The 18,475-nt window shown below is 35.6% G+C and overlaps 2 protein-coding genes across 3 annotated transcripts; both read left to right on the top strand.

Annotated features, from left to right (window-relative positions):
* Positions 1–649: 649 nt before the first annotated feature.
* On the top strand, positions 650–2,468 carry LOC131613550 (uncharacterized). The gene is made up of 3 exons (XM_058885208.1): positions 650–881; positions 2,217–2,328; positions 2,396–2,468. Exons 1-3 carry the CDS (start codon positions 650–652, stop codon positions 2,466–2,468), a joined length of 417 nt encoding a protein of 138 aa, XP_058741191.1.
* Positions 2,469–3,098: 630 nt separating this feature from the next.
* On the top strand, positions 3,099–14,490 carry LOC131609122 (DNA repair protein UVH3). Of its 2 annotated transcripts, XM_058880780.1 has the most exons (19): positions 3,099–3,298; positions 3,385–3,635; positions 4,781–4,932; positions 5,013–5,102; positions 5,240–5,342; positions 5,625–5,702; positions 5,981–6,156; positions 6,238–6,367; positions 6,730–6,807; positions 6,891–6,944; positions 7,391–7,575; positions 7,738–9,337; positions 10,426–10,620; positions 10,706–10,791; positions 11,013–11,223; positions 11,329–11,465; positions 12,243–12,327; positions 12,486–12,992; positions 13,625–14,490. In XM_058880780.1, the coding sequence occupies exons 1-19, from the start codon at positions 3,211–3,213 to the stop codon at positions 14,246–14,248; spliced, it is 4,830 nt and encodes a 1,609-aa protein (XP_058736763.1). In that variant the 5' UTR covers positions 3,099–3,210; the 3' UTR covers positions 14,249–14,490. The 2 variants fall into 2 exon arrangements, with proteins under 2 accessions (XP_058736763.1, XP_058736764.1); XM_058880781.1 differs by lacking the exons at positions 3,099–3,298; positions 3,385–3,635; positions 4,781–4,932; positions 5,013–5,102; positions 5,240–5,342 and having other exon boundaries at positions 5,645–5,702; positions 5,963–6,156.
* Positions 14,491–18,475: the final 3,985 nt, after the last annotated feature.

Below are 18,475 nucleotides of genomic sequence, written 5' to 3'. Positions count from 1 at the left end.
TATAATCACTCAATTTCATCAATTTCATCCAATCTACCCTATAGATTCCAAAACCCCAAAACTTATCATACATTCAATTGGAATAAACAACACACCAATTAATTCTATCATTTATAAACTGATAATATAGGCTAGAAGGAATTAGTCCCCTCTTACCTTAGCCAAAAATCTCGAGAGCTCCTCTTTCTCTGCTTTTCACGTATGCTTGAATTCTCCTCTCTTCTCCTATTTGTTTTCTATTTCCTTTTCTTTCCAACTTCCTTTAATTATATTAAAAATGAAAATTAACTTAGTAAGACCTACTAGCTTACACCTCTCCTTTACTAACCATCACACTAAGCCCAATTACTTTATTTTTCATAACTTTTCAATAAATCGCCAAAACTCCAAATAATCCAATTAGTAATTTAAATTCCAATTAAATCAAATAATGGGAATTATGGGGTGTTACATATATTTATACTTATAAAGTACACTTTTAATAATATATATATATATATATAATGCTTTGATTTTCGTGCAAGATCCAGTATACACAGATGTTCAATTTTGAAGGTTCAGAATGCATAGGCATGTGTTTCTTTGAATTGTAGTCGCCATTGGAAATCATGATGAATATTTCCAAATGAGGGTCGATGCAACTGGTAAAATGGGTCTTTTACCATTGCTGAAATGCACATCTGCTGTTTGTATGTTGGCATATGAGTCTCCCGCTGACAGTGTAGACGAATATGTTCAAACCGGTGAAAGCACTTTAGTTGAGTGCTTAGAAAGATTCGTCCGGGGCGTGAATGTTGTATTTGGGGCAGAGTATTTGAGAAAGCCTAACAACACAGATGTTAAACATCTTTTACGAATGGGAGAGTTACGTGGCTCTCAAGGTATGTTGGGTTCCATCGATTGTATGTACTGGGAATAAAAAATTGTTCTGTTGCATGGAAAAGACAATTTTGTCGAGGTGATCATGGTAAACCCAATATCATGCTTGAAGCAGTGACATTGTTAGGAGTGAATTAGTAGTATTTTCATGTGTTAAATTAACTACCTTTTGATCTGAAGTTAAACATGTCTTATGATTTTTAAGGATTTTATGGTTAGAATTGAACTCTAGAGGTTCGATGCTAATTGTAGAGCGAATTGCATCACTTTGGGTGTTATTTGTGCAGATTTTAAAGTTGAAAAGTAAAGACGAAGAAACACAAAAGCTTAGAGATTCTAGAGAAGAGAAATCACAAAGAAGGAGGATGAAGCAGAGGCCGAGCCGCGGTGAAAAGGGGCGAGACGCGACATCACTTCTGACTTTGGTTCGCGCCTCGCCAATCCGTGCCGAGCTGCGGTAACTTCGTAAAAAAGGAAAATTGTTATAAATAGAAGCCCTAATTCTCATAAGGGGAGATTTTTGGTGAGCGAAATTCAGAGAGCAATCCTATTCCAGAGCAGAAAACAACATCCGACGGAGAATTCAACATTAACTGAAGACATTCCCTTGATGAAGATGAATCCCTCTATGAAGTCTTGTGTGTTCTTCATGTATATGGAGAGCTAAACCCCATTGTGTTAAGTTTAAGGTAGTAGTTAACCTATGAAGATGCAATTACTTTGATTAATTCCTGTGAACAATTGTTTAAGTTTTATTATCAATAAAGAACCTTACTTTTATTTTATATCATTGTTAAACTATCAATCGAGAGATAAGGTTCATACTTTTGCCCTAGGTTCTTATATTGACTTGTTGATTAATACTCAGAGATGAGATTTTGAAGAAGTTTTCATAAATCATCGTGGTTAATTCCCTTTATCTTTATAGTTATTCTGAGAGATCGAATATCATATCGGTGGAGGTGTTTCTAAATTGATCTTAGACATAATATCTCTTTTGAGGATGAATGAAGATAATAACTTAGATAATGTTCACATGTGGATTAATTGATCATTGCATATGAATAGGTTGATGAACCCTAGAACTCAACATATATTCATCACCATTGTTATTCATTCTTAAGCTTTTAGTCATTTAATTCTTATTTTGTTAGTTACATGTTCAGATTAACACAATCAAAATCAATACTTTTCACTACTCATTATAAATTAACTATAGAACGACAGCAATATTAACTCAGTCTCTGTGGATACGATATTAGAAAATATTTACCTAAAATACTTTCAACAGACATCATAAGACTTATGGATTTGGCATGCATTTTTCGGTATTGCAGGTTCAAACAATGACATTAATGTGCTAAACCAATCTAATGTGTTTAACAATATTTTAGAAGGACATGCTTCCCCTGTGAAATATACAATCAATGGAACATCATATAATATGGGGTATTATTTAGAGGAGGGTATATATCCTCAGTGGACTACATTTGTTAAGACCATTTCAATGCCGCAGGAAGAAAAAAGAAAACTATTTGCTCAACATCAAGAATCAACTAGAAAGGATGTGGAGCGAACATTTAATATGAATAAAATATTAATATATAAAATAAAAGGCTTAATTGCAATTTTAGTCCCTCTATTCTCTTTTTTTTTTTTGGTTTTGGTCCCCCTATTTTAAAATCCGGAATTTTAGTCCCTTTATTTTAGTTTTTTGAGGATTTTGGTCCCCTTGTAAATTCGAAGGTAATTTTTAATAAAATGAAACTCAAATTGATGACATATTCAACATAAATCTTAAATAAAACTTGTTTTTTTTGAACTGTTCATTGTTGAACTGACACTGACACATCATCAATGTAAGCGTCATTTCATTTAAAATTGCCTTTGAATTTGCAGGGGGACCAAACTCCTCAAAAAAACTAAAATATAGGGACTAAAATTCTGGATTTTAAAATAGAGGGATCAAAACACAAAAAAATGGATAATAGGGGGATCAAAATTACAATTAAGCCAAAATAAAATTGTGAGACTTAATACGAATTTTTTAGGGTTTGTACAATTAAAAAGAAAATGCTCCAAAATAATGTGGGTTTATAAGTCCTTCAAAATAATGTGACTAAATACATTAAAAAATATCAAAAATAAATTGCACCATTGAAGATTTCTTTCTCATTATATAAATTAATGATTACTAAATTAACCCCTTGAGTTTGACATAAACACAATCTCACCCAAACCTCAAGCATAAGGCCAACCCCTTGGGTTAACCGTAGTCCTATTATTTAGTACGCCTGTTTCTGTTAGCAGCATAGCGTAATCAACAAGAAAATGGGAGTTCACGGTCTCTGGGAACTTCTCTCCCCCGTGGGTCGCCGTGTCTCCGTCGAGACCCTCGCTGGCAAAACCCTAGCCATCGGTACGCCCTAAAACCCTAATTTCCTCATTCATTTACATCAATAAACTAAATACTCTCTTCTCCAACGTCACACCTTCTTTTTGCAGACGCCAGCATATGGATGGTACAGTTTATCAAAGCGATGCGTGACGAGAAAGGTGAAATGGTTCGCAACGCTCATTTGCTTGGATTCTTCCGTCGCATTTGTAAGCTATTGTTCCTAAGGACTAGGCCTGTCTTCGTCTTTGACGGTGGAACGCCTGCCCTGAAGCGCAGGACCGTCATTGCTCGCCGGAGACAGCGCGATGTTTCACAAGCTAAAGTCCGCAAGACTGCCGAGAAATTGCTTCTCAATCACGTAATTATCAGTTTTTTAAAACTTCACTTTTTAAAAACAAAATTATCCGTTTTAGTAAGCTTTCATCCGTTAGTTAAGCTGGACACACGTTTGGTGTCAGACAAAGTTTTCTATTTTCTTGGTGTATGCGCACTTTTAGTTACATGATTTTAAGCGTATGCTTGATTCTGCCGGGAGGAGAATTGATTTCGAATGAATTGATTTTGTAAAAGTGATTCTGGTTAAAAGTGAGTTGGATCTAAAGTGATTTATGTTTAGATACATTTATATAAAAGCGAGTTAAATAACAAATTTCATTGTAAAAATCACGTTTAAACTCAAAAGCTACATATTATAGCTTCGAGTATAATCAATTCTGGAAACAAAATCAATTATAATTTAGAAGAACCAAACATCTCAAAATCATTCCAGAATCAATTCTACACTTCTAGAATAGTAGAATTGCTTTTGCGTCTTCCAAAAACCAAACAAAGATTGTGGAACAAAGAGAGATACTTTTACTGCCATGTTGCTTTGTTGTTATGTAAATACAAGTGAATTCAGAAAATGCGTGTTGTCTTGTAACTTGTTCACCTGTGCATTGTATTTGTTAAGAAATGTGGTTGGGCCTAACTCACCCTACAAAACCGGCTTGTAGGGTGAGGATTGCCCCCACTTATAAGGACATGTTCAGGCCATATATTGTCCGATGTGGGACTCTTAACACACCCCCTCACGCCCAGGACTAGACAACTGGAGCGTGAAAATAAATGGTGGGTGGCCCGATAGCGGAAACCATAGAAGGTGGCCCACCGGATCTTAAACGAGGCTCTTGATACCATGTTAAGAAGTGTGGTTGGGCCTAACTCAACCCTACAAATTAACAGTATTTATAGTAACTTGTGGAAATGCATGTTGATTTTGTGATTTTAGAGGGACATTTGTTCTCTATTTTATGTTAATTGCTAAATGAAAATCCTGGAATTTACATTAAACCTCAGTGTATGACCGTAAAATATATTCTATATGTCATTCTATGGGTAACCAGTATTTGTGGAAGATGGATTTGGCAACATTTATACTAATGGAAGATAGTGCGTTCAATCTGTTGTTAGCTATGTATTCTGCTATCTTTACTTATTTAGTTTTTTAATTTCTTTTGACAGTTAAAGGCATTGAGGTTGAAGGAACTGGCTGATGATATTAAGAACCAGAAACTGAAGCAAAAGAGTGGCACAAAGTCTCAGGAAAAATCTAATCAGATGGACTTTATTGGCAATGATTTAGGAAAAAGTCACAAGAAAGAGCTGGATGAAATGTAATCTGCGTATCTGTTGTAAATCTTTTAGAGGTTTTCTTCTATCAGAATTTTATTAAATTTTTGAATTATTGATTTAGGCCTGCAGCTATGTCTCTGGCCAAGGAGGACAGAAATCTATTGCAGACTAAAATTTCGACAAGGTGCAACCAAGAGGAGCTTGATGAAATGTAATTCACCTATACTCATCCCCAATGAAGGACACATAAAGCCATCTTAAGTTTCGCTCGTTATTTTTTCTTTTCAAACATAAATAATCTTAAACATGGTCAGTAACATCCTATAATGTTTGGATGAGTTAATTTAGGTTGGCAGCATCTATAGCTGCAGAGGAAAATGAAATACGATCCAAAGAAGGAGGGACATCTACTGTAATTAATTCTTTAGATACAGACGAAGAGACGTTACTGGTAAGTTTAGAAAAAAAAGGAATGATTACAAATAGGAAATGGGAATTGCAATCATATAGTTTTCTATTTTGTGTACCATTTTTTGTTTCTCGTGTAACTTATACCTTTTTGATAACATAGATGTAAGTTGTAGAGTCATTGCAAATAGTAGAGTTATTTGGTTAATAAGGCAATATTTGGTTATTCTTATTATTAGTTGTTATAATTTAATTATCTCTGTTGATGCTCTTGTATCTGTTATATTTTTTTCACTTGTTTCAATATATTTAATTTTTTTCTCAGCCTACAGCCAATGATGAAGTTGATTTAGCTGTTTTAGCTGCTTTGCCACACTCAATGCAACTTGATATTCTTGCACAGGTTAGATTTTAGATGATCTCGCCTTTTCCATATATCAATTTCCACATTCTTTTTATTGTAGTTTTAGCTTGTTACCCTTTTAACTTACATCTAAAATGACATGCAATAAAAGGATCAGATAAACAATTTTCAAGAATTAATAATTATTCCCACGATGTTAAGATGATATTTGCTTGGAAACATCATTGTCAGTTGACTTGCTTACAACTTATATGGCATATGATTTATCGTACATTTGGTTTAAATTAAAAATGTTTTAGTTAATTGTTTGATAATAGCTTAAAGGCAAGAAAACAGGACTGAAGCAAGTTGACAACCAGATAAGACATGAGGCCAGTGACTGTGGCAAGGGTAAAGGGATTGCTTTTAATGAAACTGACCTGGTTGGGTGTAGCTCAAGATGTGACGTCAATGCGACATCCAGCAGTGACAACCAAAATAGAATTGATGAAATGTAAGCTGCATAAAAAGTCATAATTTTTAAATTGTACTGTCTTTTGCTTGTTTATCAAGGTTGTTCTGATGATCCCATTAGGTTAGCTGCTTGTATTGGTATGGAGGAAAATGCAAAGCTTGTAAAAAATGGATCAAATTCTCTTGGGGGTTCTACCAATAAGGAAAGGGATGGTAGCTATGATGAAGATGAAGATGAAGAGATGATACTGGTCAGTTATATTTCTAGATATTTCTGTCTGAGTTATTTAACCGTGGTTTGTGCTGAATTTAGTTCAGCAGTTATTTTCCATTTTGGTAATCTTAATATAGGATAGCCACACTTGCTTGCAATGTTGTAAAACAGAAGCTGTGTTGAAATGACATGGAAGATTTTGTGCCAGCCATTATAGGCAATTTGTGCTGGGCATGTGCCATGGCAGCATCATAGGTTGCAATCTCACGGCCATCTGCCATAAACTGTCATCTGCCTTTAATAGCATTGCTTCCCCTACTCCAAACTTGAAAATTGTAGTGTCATGTAGCATCTAGTCTTGAACAAGAATAGTGTGTTTATTTCACTTACTTTTGGCAGCCAGCTATGCACAGTGAAGTTGATCCAGCAGTTCTGGCCTCTCTGCCCCCATCAATGCAACTGGATCTCCTTGTTCAGGTAATTGGGTTGGTGAAGTATTTTCTAGTCAACAACTTTTTTTTGTTTATTCAGATATTAATTATTGATTAATTATTCTGCAGATGAGAGAGCGATTGATGGCAGAGAACAGGCAAAAGTATCAGAAAGTCAAGAAGGTTGGTATAATGAATTCATATACATTTGAAATGCGAAACATATGCGATTGGAATTTGTAAGAAATGCGAAACATATGCGATTGGAATTTGTATGAAATGTAAGAAATACATTTCACCAAAATTATTGTGATAGACAATCTTTCCACCAATATAACTTAAATTTATACATATCTTAACAGTCCTCCTCAAGATTGTTACATATATAAGTTATCCCCAGGCCTTTGGTGAAGATATCAAAGGAAGCAACTCTTAGTATTGTATTTTGACCTAGCTCAACCTTACAACTGAAAATATAGTTTTACAAGTATTGATATTTTGCTTTCTCCATTTGCTATGTTCTCTAACTGTTAAATCCTTTTTTTATTCTTTTTGCTAATTGGTGCTTAGACAATGTGCATCTATGTGAACTTAGGATTAATGCATGTCATCCAATTGGCTACTTTCAGGATCCTTCAAAGTTCTCCGAGCTTCAAATACAATCTTACCTTAAAACTGTAGCTTTCCGTCGCGAAATAAATGAAGTTCAGAAAGCTGCCGTCGGAGGAGGAGTAGGCGGGATACAGACTTCACGGATTGCATCTGAAGCGAACCGAGAGTACATATTCTCGTCATCCTTTTCCGGTGACAAACAGTAAGTAATGTTATTTTCAATGATTTGGGCTTTTGGTTACTAAAATGCTATTCCCAATAACCATTGCCCTCAACATGGCCTGGGGATTTTCCAGTGCACATGGTGCCCTATATTTTTCAATGTTGACAACTTCTCTTATCACTACATTCTTAAATATTTCAGAGGACTTACCTCGTCCAGATTAGAGAGAAATGTTGAAGATACACAGCAAATGGAACGGGGAACACATCCTTCACAGAATTTTGTAAATAACATAGCAGCAGGAACTGTTTCTAATATTTCTGCTGGATTGGTTTGCGGTGAACCTAGCGAGCCTGTTGATGAAAGTATTGAGACATATCTAGATGAGAGGGGTCGAGTTCGAGTTAGTAGATCAAGAGCTATGGGGATGCGCATGACCCGTGACATTCAAAGGAATTTGGATTTGATGAAAGAGATTGAGCATGACAAAACACATGCAAACAAGGTTGATAACATTGACACAATGCCGAATACAGAAAATGTTCCATCAAAATCTTCTGGGAAGCAGCTTAGTGGTAAAACAAGAGAAGTGGATTTTGACTTAGTTGGAGATAATGTGCAAAATGAGGAATTAATGCTTGGTAAGAATACTTCTATAGAGATATCCTTTGAGTATGATTGCAAGGATGAATTTGCAAGTGGCGGGGATGATATATTTGCAAGTTTAGTTGGAGGAATATCTATGGAACACTCTCATGCTGATGATACTGTGGTGAAAACACCTTGTGGTTCTGATTCAGATTGTGATTGGGAAGAAGGAATTGTTCAAGGCCAGAATACCATTTCTCCCGGATATAATAAAGTGGAATTGAAATCTTCTGTTACAGGTGAGTATAATAACAATGAAAGTGAAGAAGAATGGGAAGAAGGGGATTGTAATGGTACTAGCACCTTATTTTGTCCATCTGAGCCGGAAAAGTTGGCATCAAAGGGGCTGTTGGAAGAGGAGTCTGATTTGCAGGAAGCAATTAGGAGAAGTCTCGAGAGTACACGGGATGAAAAACTTAAATGCGTGTCATCTTTAGATGAACATTCAAGTGCTTATGAGAAGAAATTGGATCCTAATTTAGAACATGGTGATAACAATGAAGCTGTAGCAGACAAAAATGAAAACTACATGACTAGAAATGACCCAGAATCTTTGCATCAGTTAGAGTCATCTGTGACATTTAAATCCAAAAACTCAGATACATTGATTAACAAACCTAGCGATACATTGATTAACGAACCTAGCAAACTGGATGGACATGATAATTCTGAAAATTCAATTTCAGATGGAAATGTCATGATGATGGACGAGGTTCCAAATCTTATTGTTGCAGAGGAATTATTGGATAAACATAATGACGGTGATGTGTCCAAGGTTGATCCACTTGATGTGACTGAAGAGGAGAAAAAGAAAAATAATAATAATTCTAAAGCATTAAGCAATTCTTCTGACAATACAAAGGCTGCTATTCTTTCGATGGAGCCATCCTTGAAAGGAGCTAAAGAAGACCTTGATCAGGAGTTAAAATTGCCTTCAGTGAACAATGATGGAAATCTGTCTATGGAAAGGACTAGTAACCTCTCCCAAGAATCAGTGATTTCCCCAGGAGATTTTCCTGTACAATTGGATGAGGTTCAATTGAATGAAGAAATGGAAATTCTTGATAGGGAATATATGAACCTAGAAAAGGAGCAGAGGAAGTTTGAGCGTAATGCAGAGTCCGTTGACAGTGAATTATTCACTGAATGCCAGGTGAGAAACCGAAGTTTTACATCACCTAGTCACATAATTAGCGTGCTTGTATCAGTATTAGAGAGAGAATTCAGAACCATCTGGTTTATGCTGTGTTAGAATAACTACTCCCTCTGTCTCATAAAAAAAGTCCTATTTGAACAATACCCGGTTCTTAAGAAAATGATTAGATGTATTGGTTTTAACTTTTAACAATAAAATTAATATCATTTACTAGAATACCCCTATTAATTATAGTTAATAGAACCTGAGAGGGTTGGCCCAGCGGAAAGGAGCTCGGGTCCCAAGGGTTTGCTCCCCTTGGGGTCTCGAGTTCGATGGTGCCTGGGACCTAAAAAATCCCAAACCCTCAAGGGCTACGCGGGGTGAAAGCCTTCTATGTGGATTAGTCGATCTGACTGGTTGGATACCACATATATTAAAAAAAAATTGTAGCTAATAGAGTTGTTGAATAAAGTGAAAAGTAATAAATAGGGGCATAGTAGTGGAAAAATAATAATAAATGTTGCATTGGTAATGTAAAGGGACAATTATTTTGAGACAGAGAAAAAATGCAAATGAGACACTTATTATGAGAGGGAGGGAGTATTTTATTATTGGGCCTATTATTAGAGAAAGCCCACAGCCCAATATAGGTTCCTTGGCTACTGTAGTAAGTTAGCCTTTAAGTTGTAACTAGGTTTGACTAAAGTCTAAGTAAAAATATTGTATATTAGCTTTTCAGTTGTAACTAGATTTGACTTCAGTCTAAGTAAAAATATTGTAAAGCTAACTGAATTCATCATAATGTGTGTTTGTATCTTAAGCTATTGCATAAGGTCTTAAATTTTTTAGTGGTTACTTTTTACATGTTTTTCATGCCCCAGCTGACTACGTAAATCTAAACTTGGATGCTCTTAAAGAACATGATTACTTGGCTGTGGCATTTTTCTAATAATTTATATTTTATTGAGGATTTTGAAACATTTATTGCTCAGGCAGATGTGATAATTAACTTCGCTTTTTATTTTTTTCATTCCATATCGTGATTTTCTACTCGTTGTAGTATGTTTATCAATTATGTTTCTCATTCCTCTGGTACCCTGTAGGAACTACTGCAAATGTTTGGCTTGCCATATATCATTGCCCCTATGGAAGCTGAGGCACAATGTGCTTATTTAGAGCTATCAAAACTGGTTGATGGTGTCGTGACTGACGACTCTGATGTCCTTTTATTTGGGGCTCGCAGTGTTTACAAGAATATATTTGATGACCGCAAATATGTAGAGACATACTTCATGCAGGTCTACATATCTTCTAAAGCTGATGCCCATGAATACTTTAGTTTTTAAATTTTTCATGTTTTTTTAGCTTTTTTCAATGCCTCAGGACATTGAAAAGGAGCTTGGATTGACCAGAGAAAAATTAATTCGCATGGCACTACTTCTTGGGAGTGACTATACTGAAGGTGTAAGGTGTAGCAACTATTTCCCTTACTTGTTTTGGTGCATAAGTGTGGATAGGCATGCCTTTCTGCATTGAGATATGCTAGTGTTTCTTTTCTTTATCCAACTAGTAATAAGATATTTTCCATATTTCATTTCCCTGCATTTGTGGCAGGAAATCAGTTATATGCTTATATATATGCTCCATGCTAACCTGACTAGATCTTGTTGTGTGGTAAATGGTAATGTAGTGGGATTGGCATTGTTAATGCTATTGAGGTTGTAACTGCATTCCCGGAGGAAGACGGGTTCCAGAAATTCCGGCAGTGGGTTGAGTCACCGGATCCCACCATCCTTGGAAGGTTGGATGCCAAATCTGTATCTAAGAAAGGGTCAAAACCTGAAGAAAAGGAGTCACCTGATCACATCCAAGAAACAAAGCAAATTTTCATGGATAAGCATGTAATTGATTTCAAGCTCCCTGTGCTTTCAAGTAATATATTGACAGATAATTTTGCACTTTATCGTGCTTGGGTTTGACGTATGTTTTTTTTGTTTTCTAAATAGAGAAATGTTAGCAAGAATTGGCATATTCCTTCTTCTTTTCCAAGTGAAACAGTTATATCTGCTTACTTATCTCCAGAAGTTGACAAGTCAACTGAGCCTTTTGCATGGGGAAAGCCAGATCAGCTTGTTCTTCGCAAGTGAGTTTATATGTTTTTCCTTTTTGTTTCTGTAGCCCCTTATTTCCACCCAAGTATTGTAGAAAAAAATGGGTAAAAATTGTTGTTATTCTGCAGGGAAAGCACCTTTAAATAGGAGAATTACAATTAATGTCAATGACTTAAAGAATGTCATAAAATACAATGCTGATCTTAGAGATAATTGAGAATATCCTAATAATAGAAAAACAAATAAGAGAATATTTGTCCCCGTTCATCCTGTAATATCTTCTACACCCCCATCAAGTTGGTGCATAAATATTAGTCATGTAAAAACAGATAGATGGGATGCTGGCAAACACACTGGAAGAACCCGTGCCAAAAGCAGCGCTGGGGATGGTGGCGTGTGGTTCTCACGACAATAAGAAAACAGCGCTGGAGCTACATCTAACTATAATAGCTGTGTGACTAACTGCTGTGGCTAAAATTATAGTTTAGCCTAAGAAAAGATAGAGTACAAACAGGTGTAGATTGATAGAGAAATGTATTCTCTCTCTCACACCCCCACAGGGCCAAGATGGATGAGATGATGAAAGAATCTCAGTCATCTTGAGTTCGTCCCTGAAATATTTTGCCATGCTTTAGCATTAGAGAATGATAAACTAACAGTCCATCCGAGAATGGCAAACTGATGCATTTCATTTCTTTGAAAATCTATAACGATGGCACCTTTGAAATGGTCTTATATTTACCTTCTTGTTTTGAAAATGTATATGTATTTTCAATATTCTACAATACTGAGTTGCTTCGTGCATACAGAATGTGCTGGGAGAAATTTGGGTGGTCTAGCCAGAAAGCAGATGAATTGCTGTTACCTGTTTTAAAGCAGTACAACAAACATGCGGTTAGAGACTTTGCTTAACTGTTCTGCTCCCTGTTTATGTTTTTGTGTTCGACAATTAATTTGATCGATCATTATGTAGGCAATCATTTTTGTTGGTTATATACTATCTTATTAATACTCCTACTTATTTTTCATATCCTGATTTTTATATAATGTAGACTCAACTGCGGTTGGAGGCATTTTACAGTTTCAATGAAAAATTTGCAAAAATTCGTAGCAAGAGAATCAATAAAGCTCTAAAGGGAATAACTAGTAAGCCACCTTCAGAGGGAACAGATGAAGAGGAAGGTCTTGCAGATAGGAAGAAATCAAAAACAAAAGAGTTGTTGGAAAGAAAAAAGGACGGGGATATTGTTGCTAAGAAACATACAAGGAAAAAGAAAATCAATGGTGTTTCTTCTTCTGCACCTGGTGCATCCAAGGTTGAAAAGTTACAGCCATGTATGCAAACAGAAGAAGAGCAACATGATGGTAAGGAATTGGCTCGGAATAAAAGTGGTAGCCGGCGAGGAAGAGGTAGAGGTGTGGGAGTAAAAAGAAGCAGAGAAAATAAAGGTCGTTGTTTTCAATCTGAAGCTGAAACATCATCTAGTAGTAGTGATGATGAGAATCATGATCCGGTTGTCAAAGTTGATGGGTCAACAGTTACAGAAGCTGTGCGAAGGGTAAGCTTCATTCTGAATAGAATTTTTTACTTCAAAATATGAAATATGGTGCTCCTTCAACTTTTTTCTCTGTTGAGAAACTTCCATTATTCTTAATAGTAAACAAAAAATAATAATAATTTGGTGCATCTTAATCCTGTTAACTTCATGAATCTTTGTTATCCCTTCCTCTCTATTATGTTTAAATGCGAATCAGTTAGTTTTTTCGTTGGACATGCCTTTGATATTTGCACTGTTTATGATTGATTTTTGTTATAATCTGTTTGTTGCCCCCATAAATTTCGGTTCTATAAAACAGCGGCTTCTTTTAAATTCCAATCAGAAAATAACTTATAAGGTTTCTTTACTATACATTTATTTATCTAGGAGTATTAGGAAGACACTCTACCACAATCTTCTATAGGTTAAAATTCAAATGGATTCCACTAAATCATGTTGTCCGCACATAAATTCAGTGGACCCACAAGAGTTTTAACCCATGAAAGAGTATGTTTTTGCTAGAGTAATTCTTATTTATGGGTATTCAGGTGTGATCTCCAAAATCTGTCAATTATTCATTCAAGAATAACAATGAAAGTTTTTATAAATAACTAGTAATTAAAAGTCCTACATACCTGTTGTTTACTTTTCAGTCAAAGCGATCTCGGAAACCTGTCAACTATTCCTTTGAGGACCTTGAAGTTGAAGATGCAGTTGATTCATTTGATCAGAACAATCAGACTTGCTTGCGGGAAGAGGGACTGCAAGAAAAATCATCTTGCATTGCTGATGCACGTGTAGATAGTTTCAACAGAGTGATTGAAAGCAATATGATAGAAATCCCTATGGAGGATAACTTACCTGCAAACTCTCTGGAGCCAGAAACAGATGCTGGTGCAGCAACACCAAATACCCGCCCTTCAGACGACTATCTTGAAATGGGAGGTGGATTCTGTGCAGACGATAGTGAAATGGATAACAACCATGATGCAGTTGATGACATGAACACGGCTACAACAATATCTCCACACTGTTCTGACTTTTTGGCTGAAACTGACCGTGATAAAAGTAGTTCAGATATATTGTTTTCTGGTGCTGAAAAGGTTACAAGCGAGACACAAGTTGGAGAGACATGTCACAAGTTAGACACAGTGCCAAACGACCACCTAAATGCTGGCACAAGGGTCTTGACAACAGAGAATGCTCATCAAAATAGTGAGAGCTCTGAGGTAGCTTTTAGCGCTATGCCTTTTTTGAGGAAAAAAAGAAAGCGATGAAACTTTCCTAACTCCGAATGATGCCTCAATTGTGTTTCATAGCAAATCACAATATCACAGTAGATAATATATTATCAATTTTGTATATCAAGTGTTAAGTACTTAATGTATAAAGCTATTTATAACATCAGACACATCAATGATGCTTAGAGTAGAAATCCCTTTTATTCTCACAAAAAACATAAAGTCCAAGTTAGTCTTAGAATGAAAAAAAGTAGTAAACTTAGTCCAATTTATACTCACTTCTTATGATGACTTCTATCAGTTATATTTGTATTTTCTCTAATAATGGAAAACAACCTCTTAGTCAATTTGGATTCTAATAATGGAAAACAACCTCTTGTCGTAAGAAATCAAATCCCACAAAAGTCTTTATTTTTCATGTCTCTTAATTTGTATACCGACTGCAGGGTACTAATTTCCTAATTTGTATACCGACTGCAGGGGACTAATTTCCTAATTTGTAAGCTTTTCACGTAATTCTGACAATGTTCAACTTTACTTTCAAATAAAAACCATCTTTGTTTTGAAAAACATTACTAACAGTGGTCCTCTTTTAATGAAAACCTAGCTGCAAACCCGTGCTAAACACAAGAACACAAATCATTCGGGCTTCATATTTGTTTGTAAATCATCACTTGCTGACGTTAAGTCTTGAAATCAGTAATAGTCATTAATGCTCAATCTTCATATTTTGTCATTAATGATTTTGTGCGCCTCGAGTTTGATTGTTCTTTGAACTAAATCGTTTCTCTTGTTAGTTATGTTTCTTTTCTCCTATTTATACCATATTTGTTTCCTTCACCTTCTTCATCCAGTTTTTTGTAACTTTTCCTTACAAACTTTCTATCTTTTTCATCTGGTTTATATTTTCTTTTACCAAACACTCATCATGTCTTCTAAAACCTTGGTAACGAAGATCTTCTGAAAGTCATCAATGAACAACGACCCAACTTCTCTCAACGACCCAACTTCTCTCAGCTAAGGGAAGTAGACATTAACTTGACCATGAGCATGCAAATGCATGGATGGTCAAGGTACTTCGCCATTTTGCACAGACCCATCTATCTAAAATCGATAAAAGAGTTTTGGAAATATACCTCCGTGGGGGATTATGACTGCTCAATTCTTTCAAGTGTCTATGGTATTCCCAATACCATCACTCCCTACTCTATTGCCAACGCTATAGGTTGTCCTCTAACGGGAACCACTGTTGATCATTTTCGCTCGAAGTACATTTTCGTTGACTGGCTCATTGCCATTTACGACACCTCCTTTTCTAGATATGTATCAACTGATCTTGAAAATCTCCTTCCTATTGCTAAAGATTGGTGTTAAGAGTCCCACATCGGATAATATATGACCTAAACATGTGCCTATAAGTGGGGGGAAATCCTCACCCTACAAGCCGGTTTTGTAGGGATGAGTTAGACCCAACCACATTTCTTAACAGTTGGTTTCAATTTTTGCTGACCAACTTTCGTCCAAGAGGGGTGGCCAAGAACATTCTGATTTATGATGACCGTCTTTTCATCTACTTCCTGGTTAATCATGTTAGGGTCAACTTGCCCCTAACTATTTTCAATTATATGAAGGACTCTATTGTTGTCTCTCGAAGTCAACATCAATCTTTCATACCTTTTAGAAGAGTTATGACTAAGCTTTTCTATAAGGATGAGATGATTAGATTAATTCGAAGGGTTGGACCTGTAGGTGTTCTTGTGGAGGATAGATGTGATGTCCTTGAAGCGAAGGATATTTAACTGGTTGGGTGTCCCGTGTTTTGTGGGTGATTATTGTTTTTGTTGTTTTCTTTTTTGGTCTCTCTCTCTTTTTCTCCTATCAATAAATGTTTATTTCTTAAAGTGCTTCGTTTTATTCTTTATTTATTCATTTTGTTATTGGAAACAAATGTGCTAAAAATCACCAATAATTATTTCCATAAACAATCTCAAACATTTAATCGTTAAAATTTTGTACTTTCTTAGACTAATCAAATAAAGTGTTATTTTTTTTTGGTTATTTTGTTAAAGTCTTTTTGATTTCTGACAAATGGGGGAAGTAAAGATGATTTTTATATATTTATTCTCATAAGAACTTTCACATAAATGATATAAGAGATTTTTGCGTCTAACATATTTGACTCAAGAACTTTGCAAAAGTTCACTGAAATTTATTGACAGAAAAACTCTGGAAGAAAGTCAGAAGACTATACAAGATCTGAGAAGCCAGAAAGTTCTAATGTTCTGAACATGGTAAAATATTTGTGAACCTCGCTCTGAAGCTTAGCGCATATTCACAAACAGGTTCTGTCAACCAGTTTTTCGTCAATTCATCGTGTTCTGATAGCAATCCAGAATTTGAGATGAAGAACCAAGTGTTTACCCTGGAATTTGGTAAACAAGCGCTAGTCTTCCAAAAATACAAATATATGTTTGGTTACTCACATGATAGACTAGATTGATCCTAGGACAATGTGTTTAGTTTTTTTTAATGTTCATCTTTTCAAAGGTTATGGTTAATTTATAAGGAATTGTAATGCAATGGAAAATGAATATAGGAAAGTAAAGAAATTTCAATTTAAAGGTAAAAGGAATAAAAAGAATTCTTGTAAAAGTAAATTGACAATTGAATAAAATCTGGTGAATCATACGTACATTCTCAGAAACTCTTTTCTCGATAAACGTTGGTACTTTGAGTGATATTGAGTATTTGTACGAAATTTGAACACACTAAATTTTAACGCTAAGATTCTAATTAATACTAGCTCGACCATAACAGTCTTTTCCTAAGAGAATGCCATGTTCGCTGTTTGCATGTCCTTTGAATCCTCAGACTTCCATGCGTTCCTTTGGAAAAGATCATTCTTTTGAATTTGAATCTTCTTCCTTTCAAAGCGCCAAATCAACCAACATGACTGTCGAAGCATTTTTCTTTGAAGCCTCCAAAATATCTTAAGTATCACATGCTTCACGACAATAAGACCTTTTGCCAACACTGAACAAAATAAAACCACTCATGAGCTTGTTGGTCGAAATCTTCATGAGATCATCTTGAATATTTTTTCGAAATAACTCTCTATCATCATTTTAACTCAGCATTTCCAAGTCGTCGGAATTCCCAGCTAACACTAGGCATATCTAGTCAGATTCTGATGGACTTGTAAACATAGAAGTATTTGTTTCCTTCTACTTTCTTATGCTTCAAAATTATTTTATAAGTCTTGAATTTAGGGGGAGCCTCTTGTTAGTTCTCTGTTTTTAGGGTTGGCTTAGTTTTTGTAAAACAAATAATAGTATCGGTTATAAGAAAAACAGGTACAACAAAGAATTCCCACTGAAATGATAAAGCATGTTATGTTGAAGTAATTCCACATCTGGAATAACATGTCACATGGGATGTCATGACAGATCACATGTCTCGACATCTCTCAAGACATTTGGATCTGTTACACTAGAGTTTCAATTGGTATCAGAGCAGGCATCATGTTCTGTCTCTGGATGAGATCCTAGGAGGTTACTTTCTAGTTTGGCAAGGAAGGTTTGTAGTGAAAAGATGTTTGAACGTTGATGTGTACATGGTCCCTTGAAGTGGAGGATGGACTATGTTGAGCATCAAAATCTGTGGTATGTTTTGGTGTGGGTTTTATTTATTTTCAAATCTAAGGTTGTACTACTGGTTCGTGGGATATGGTGATTATATACAAAAAATTGTGCCTAAAGGATGATGAGGAGCTGTTAAAGTAATTTCGCTGCATGGTATCTTTGTCAAACCTGGTTCTCTTAGCATTAAGGTTTGATCTCCTCAGAAAATGCACTCATGATGGTGGTATGAACAAAGCTGGTTCAGTCAACTAATCAAAATAGCCAACGATACTTGAGTTCTGGTTCTCAAGTCCACTCATAAAGGCACTTTAGCATGGCTGATAGGTTGCTTCTTCAAGTAACATGAAGAAAGGTTGAAACCATTCAGGTTGGTCTCAATTAGAGTCTTCATATCTCTTGACTCCTTCCAGGAAGTAACTCTAAATCTGGCTATTTGAGGTATAGCTGGGCCGTCTATATTGGAGTTGGTCGAAGGATGGTGTAATATTCTCAACACCAAGTTCAGCTGTATGGAAGGAATTGATGTTCTATGGAATGTTAGAACATTACTTCAGCAGGTATGCAGCTACCGGTTGAAGAACATATGTTTTGGGTGCTAAACAAAATGTTGTAAATATTTTTG

This window comes from Vicia villosa, linkage group LG6 (genome assembly GCF_029867415.1).
Source record: "Vicia villosa cultivar HV-30 ecotype Madison, WI linkage group LG6, Vvil1.0, whole genome shotgun sequence".
Lineage (NCBI taxonomy): Eukaryota > Viridiplantae > Streptophyta > Magnoliopsida > Fabales > Fabaceae > Vicia > Vicia villosa.
The sequence above is the reverse complement of the archived record's forward strand: the minus strand, read 5'-3'. Positions and strand labels throughout refer to the sequence as shown.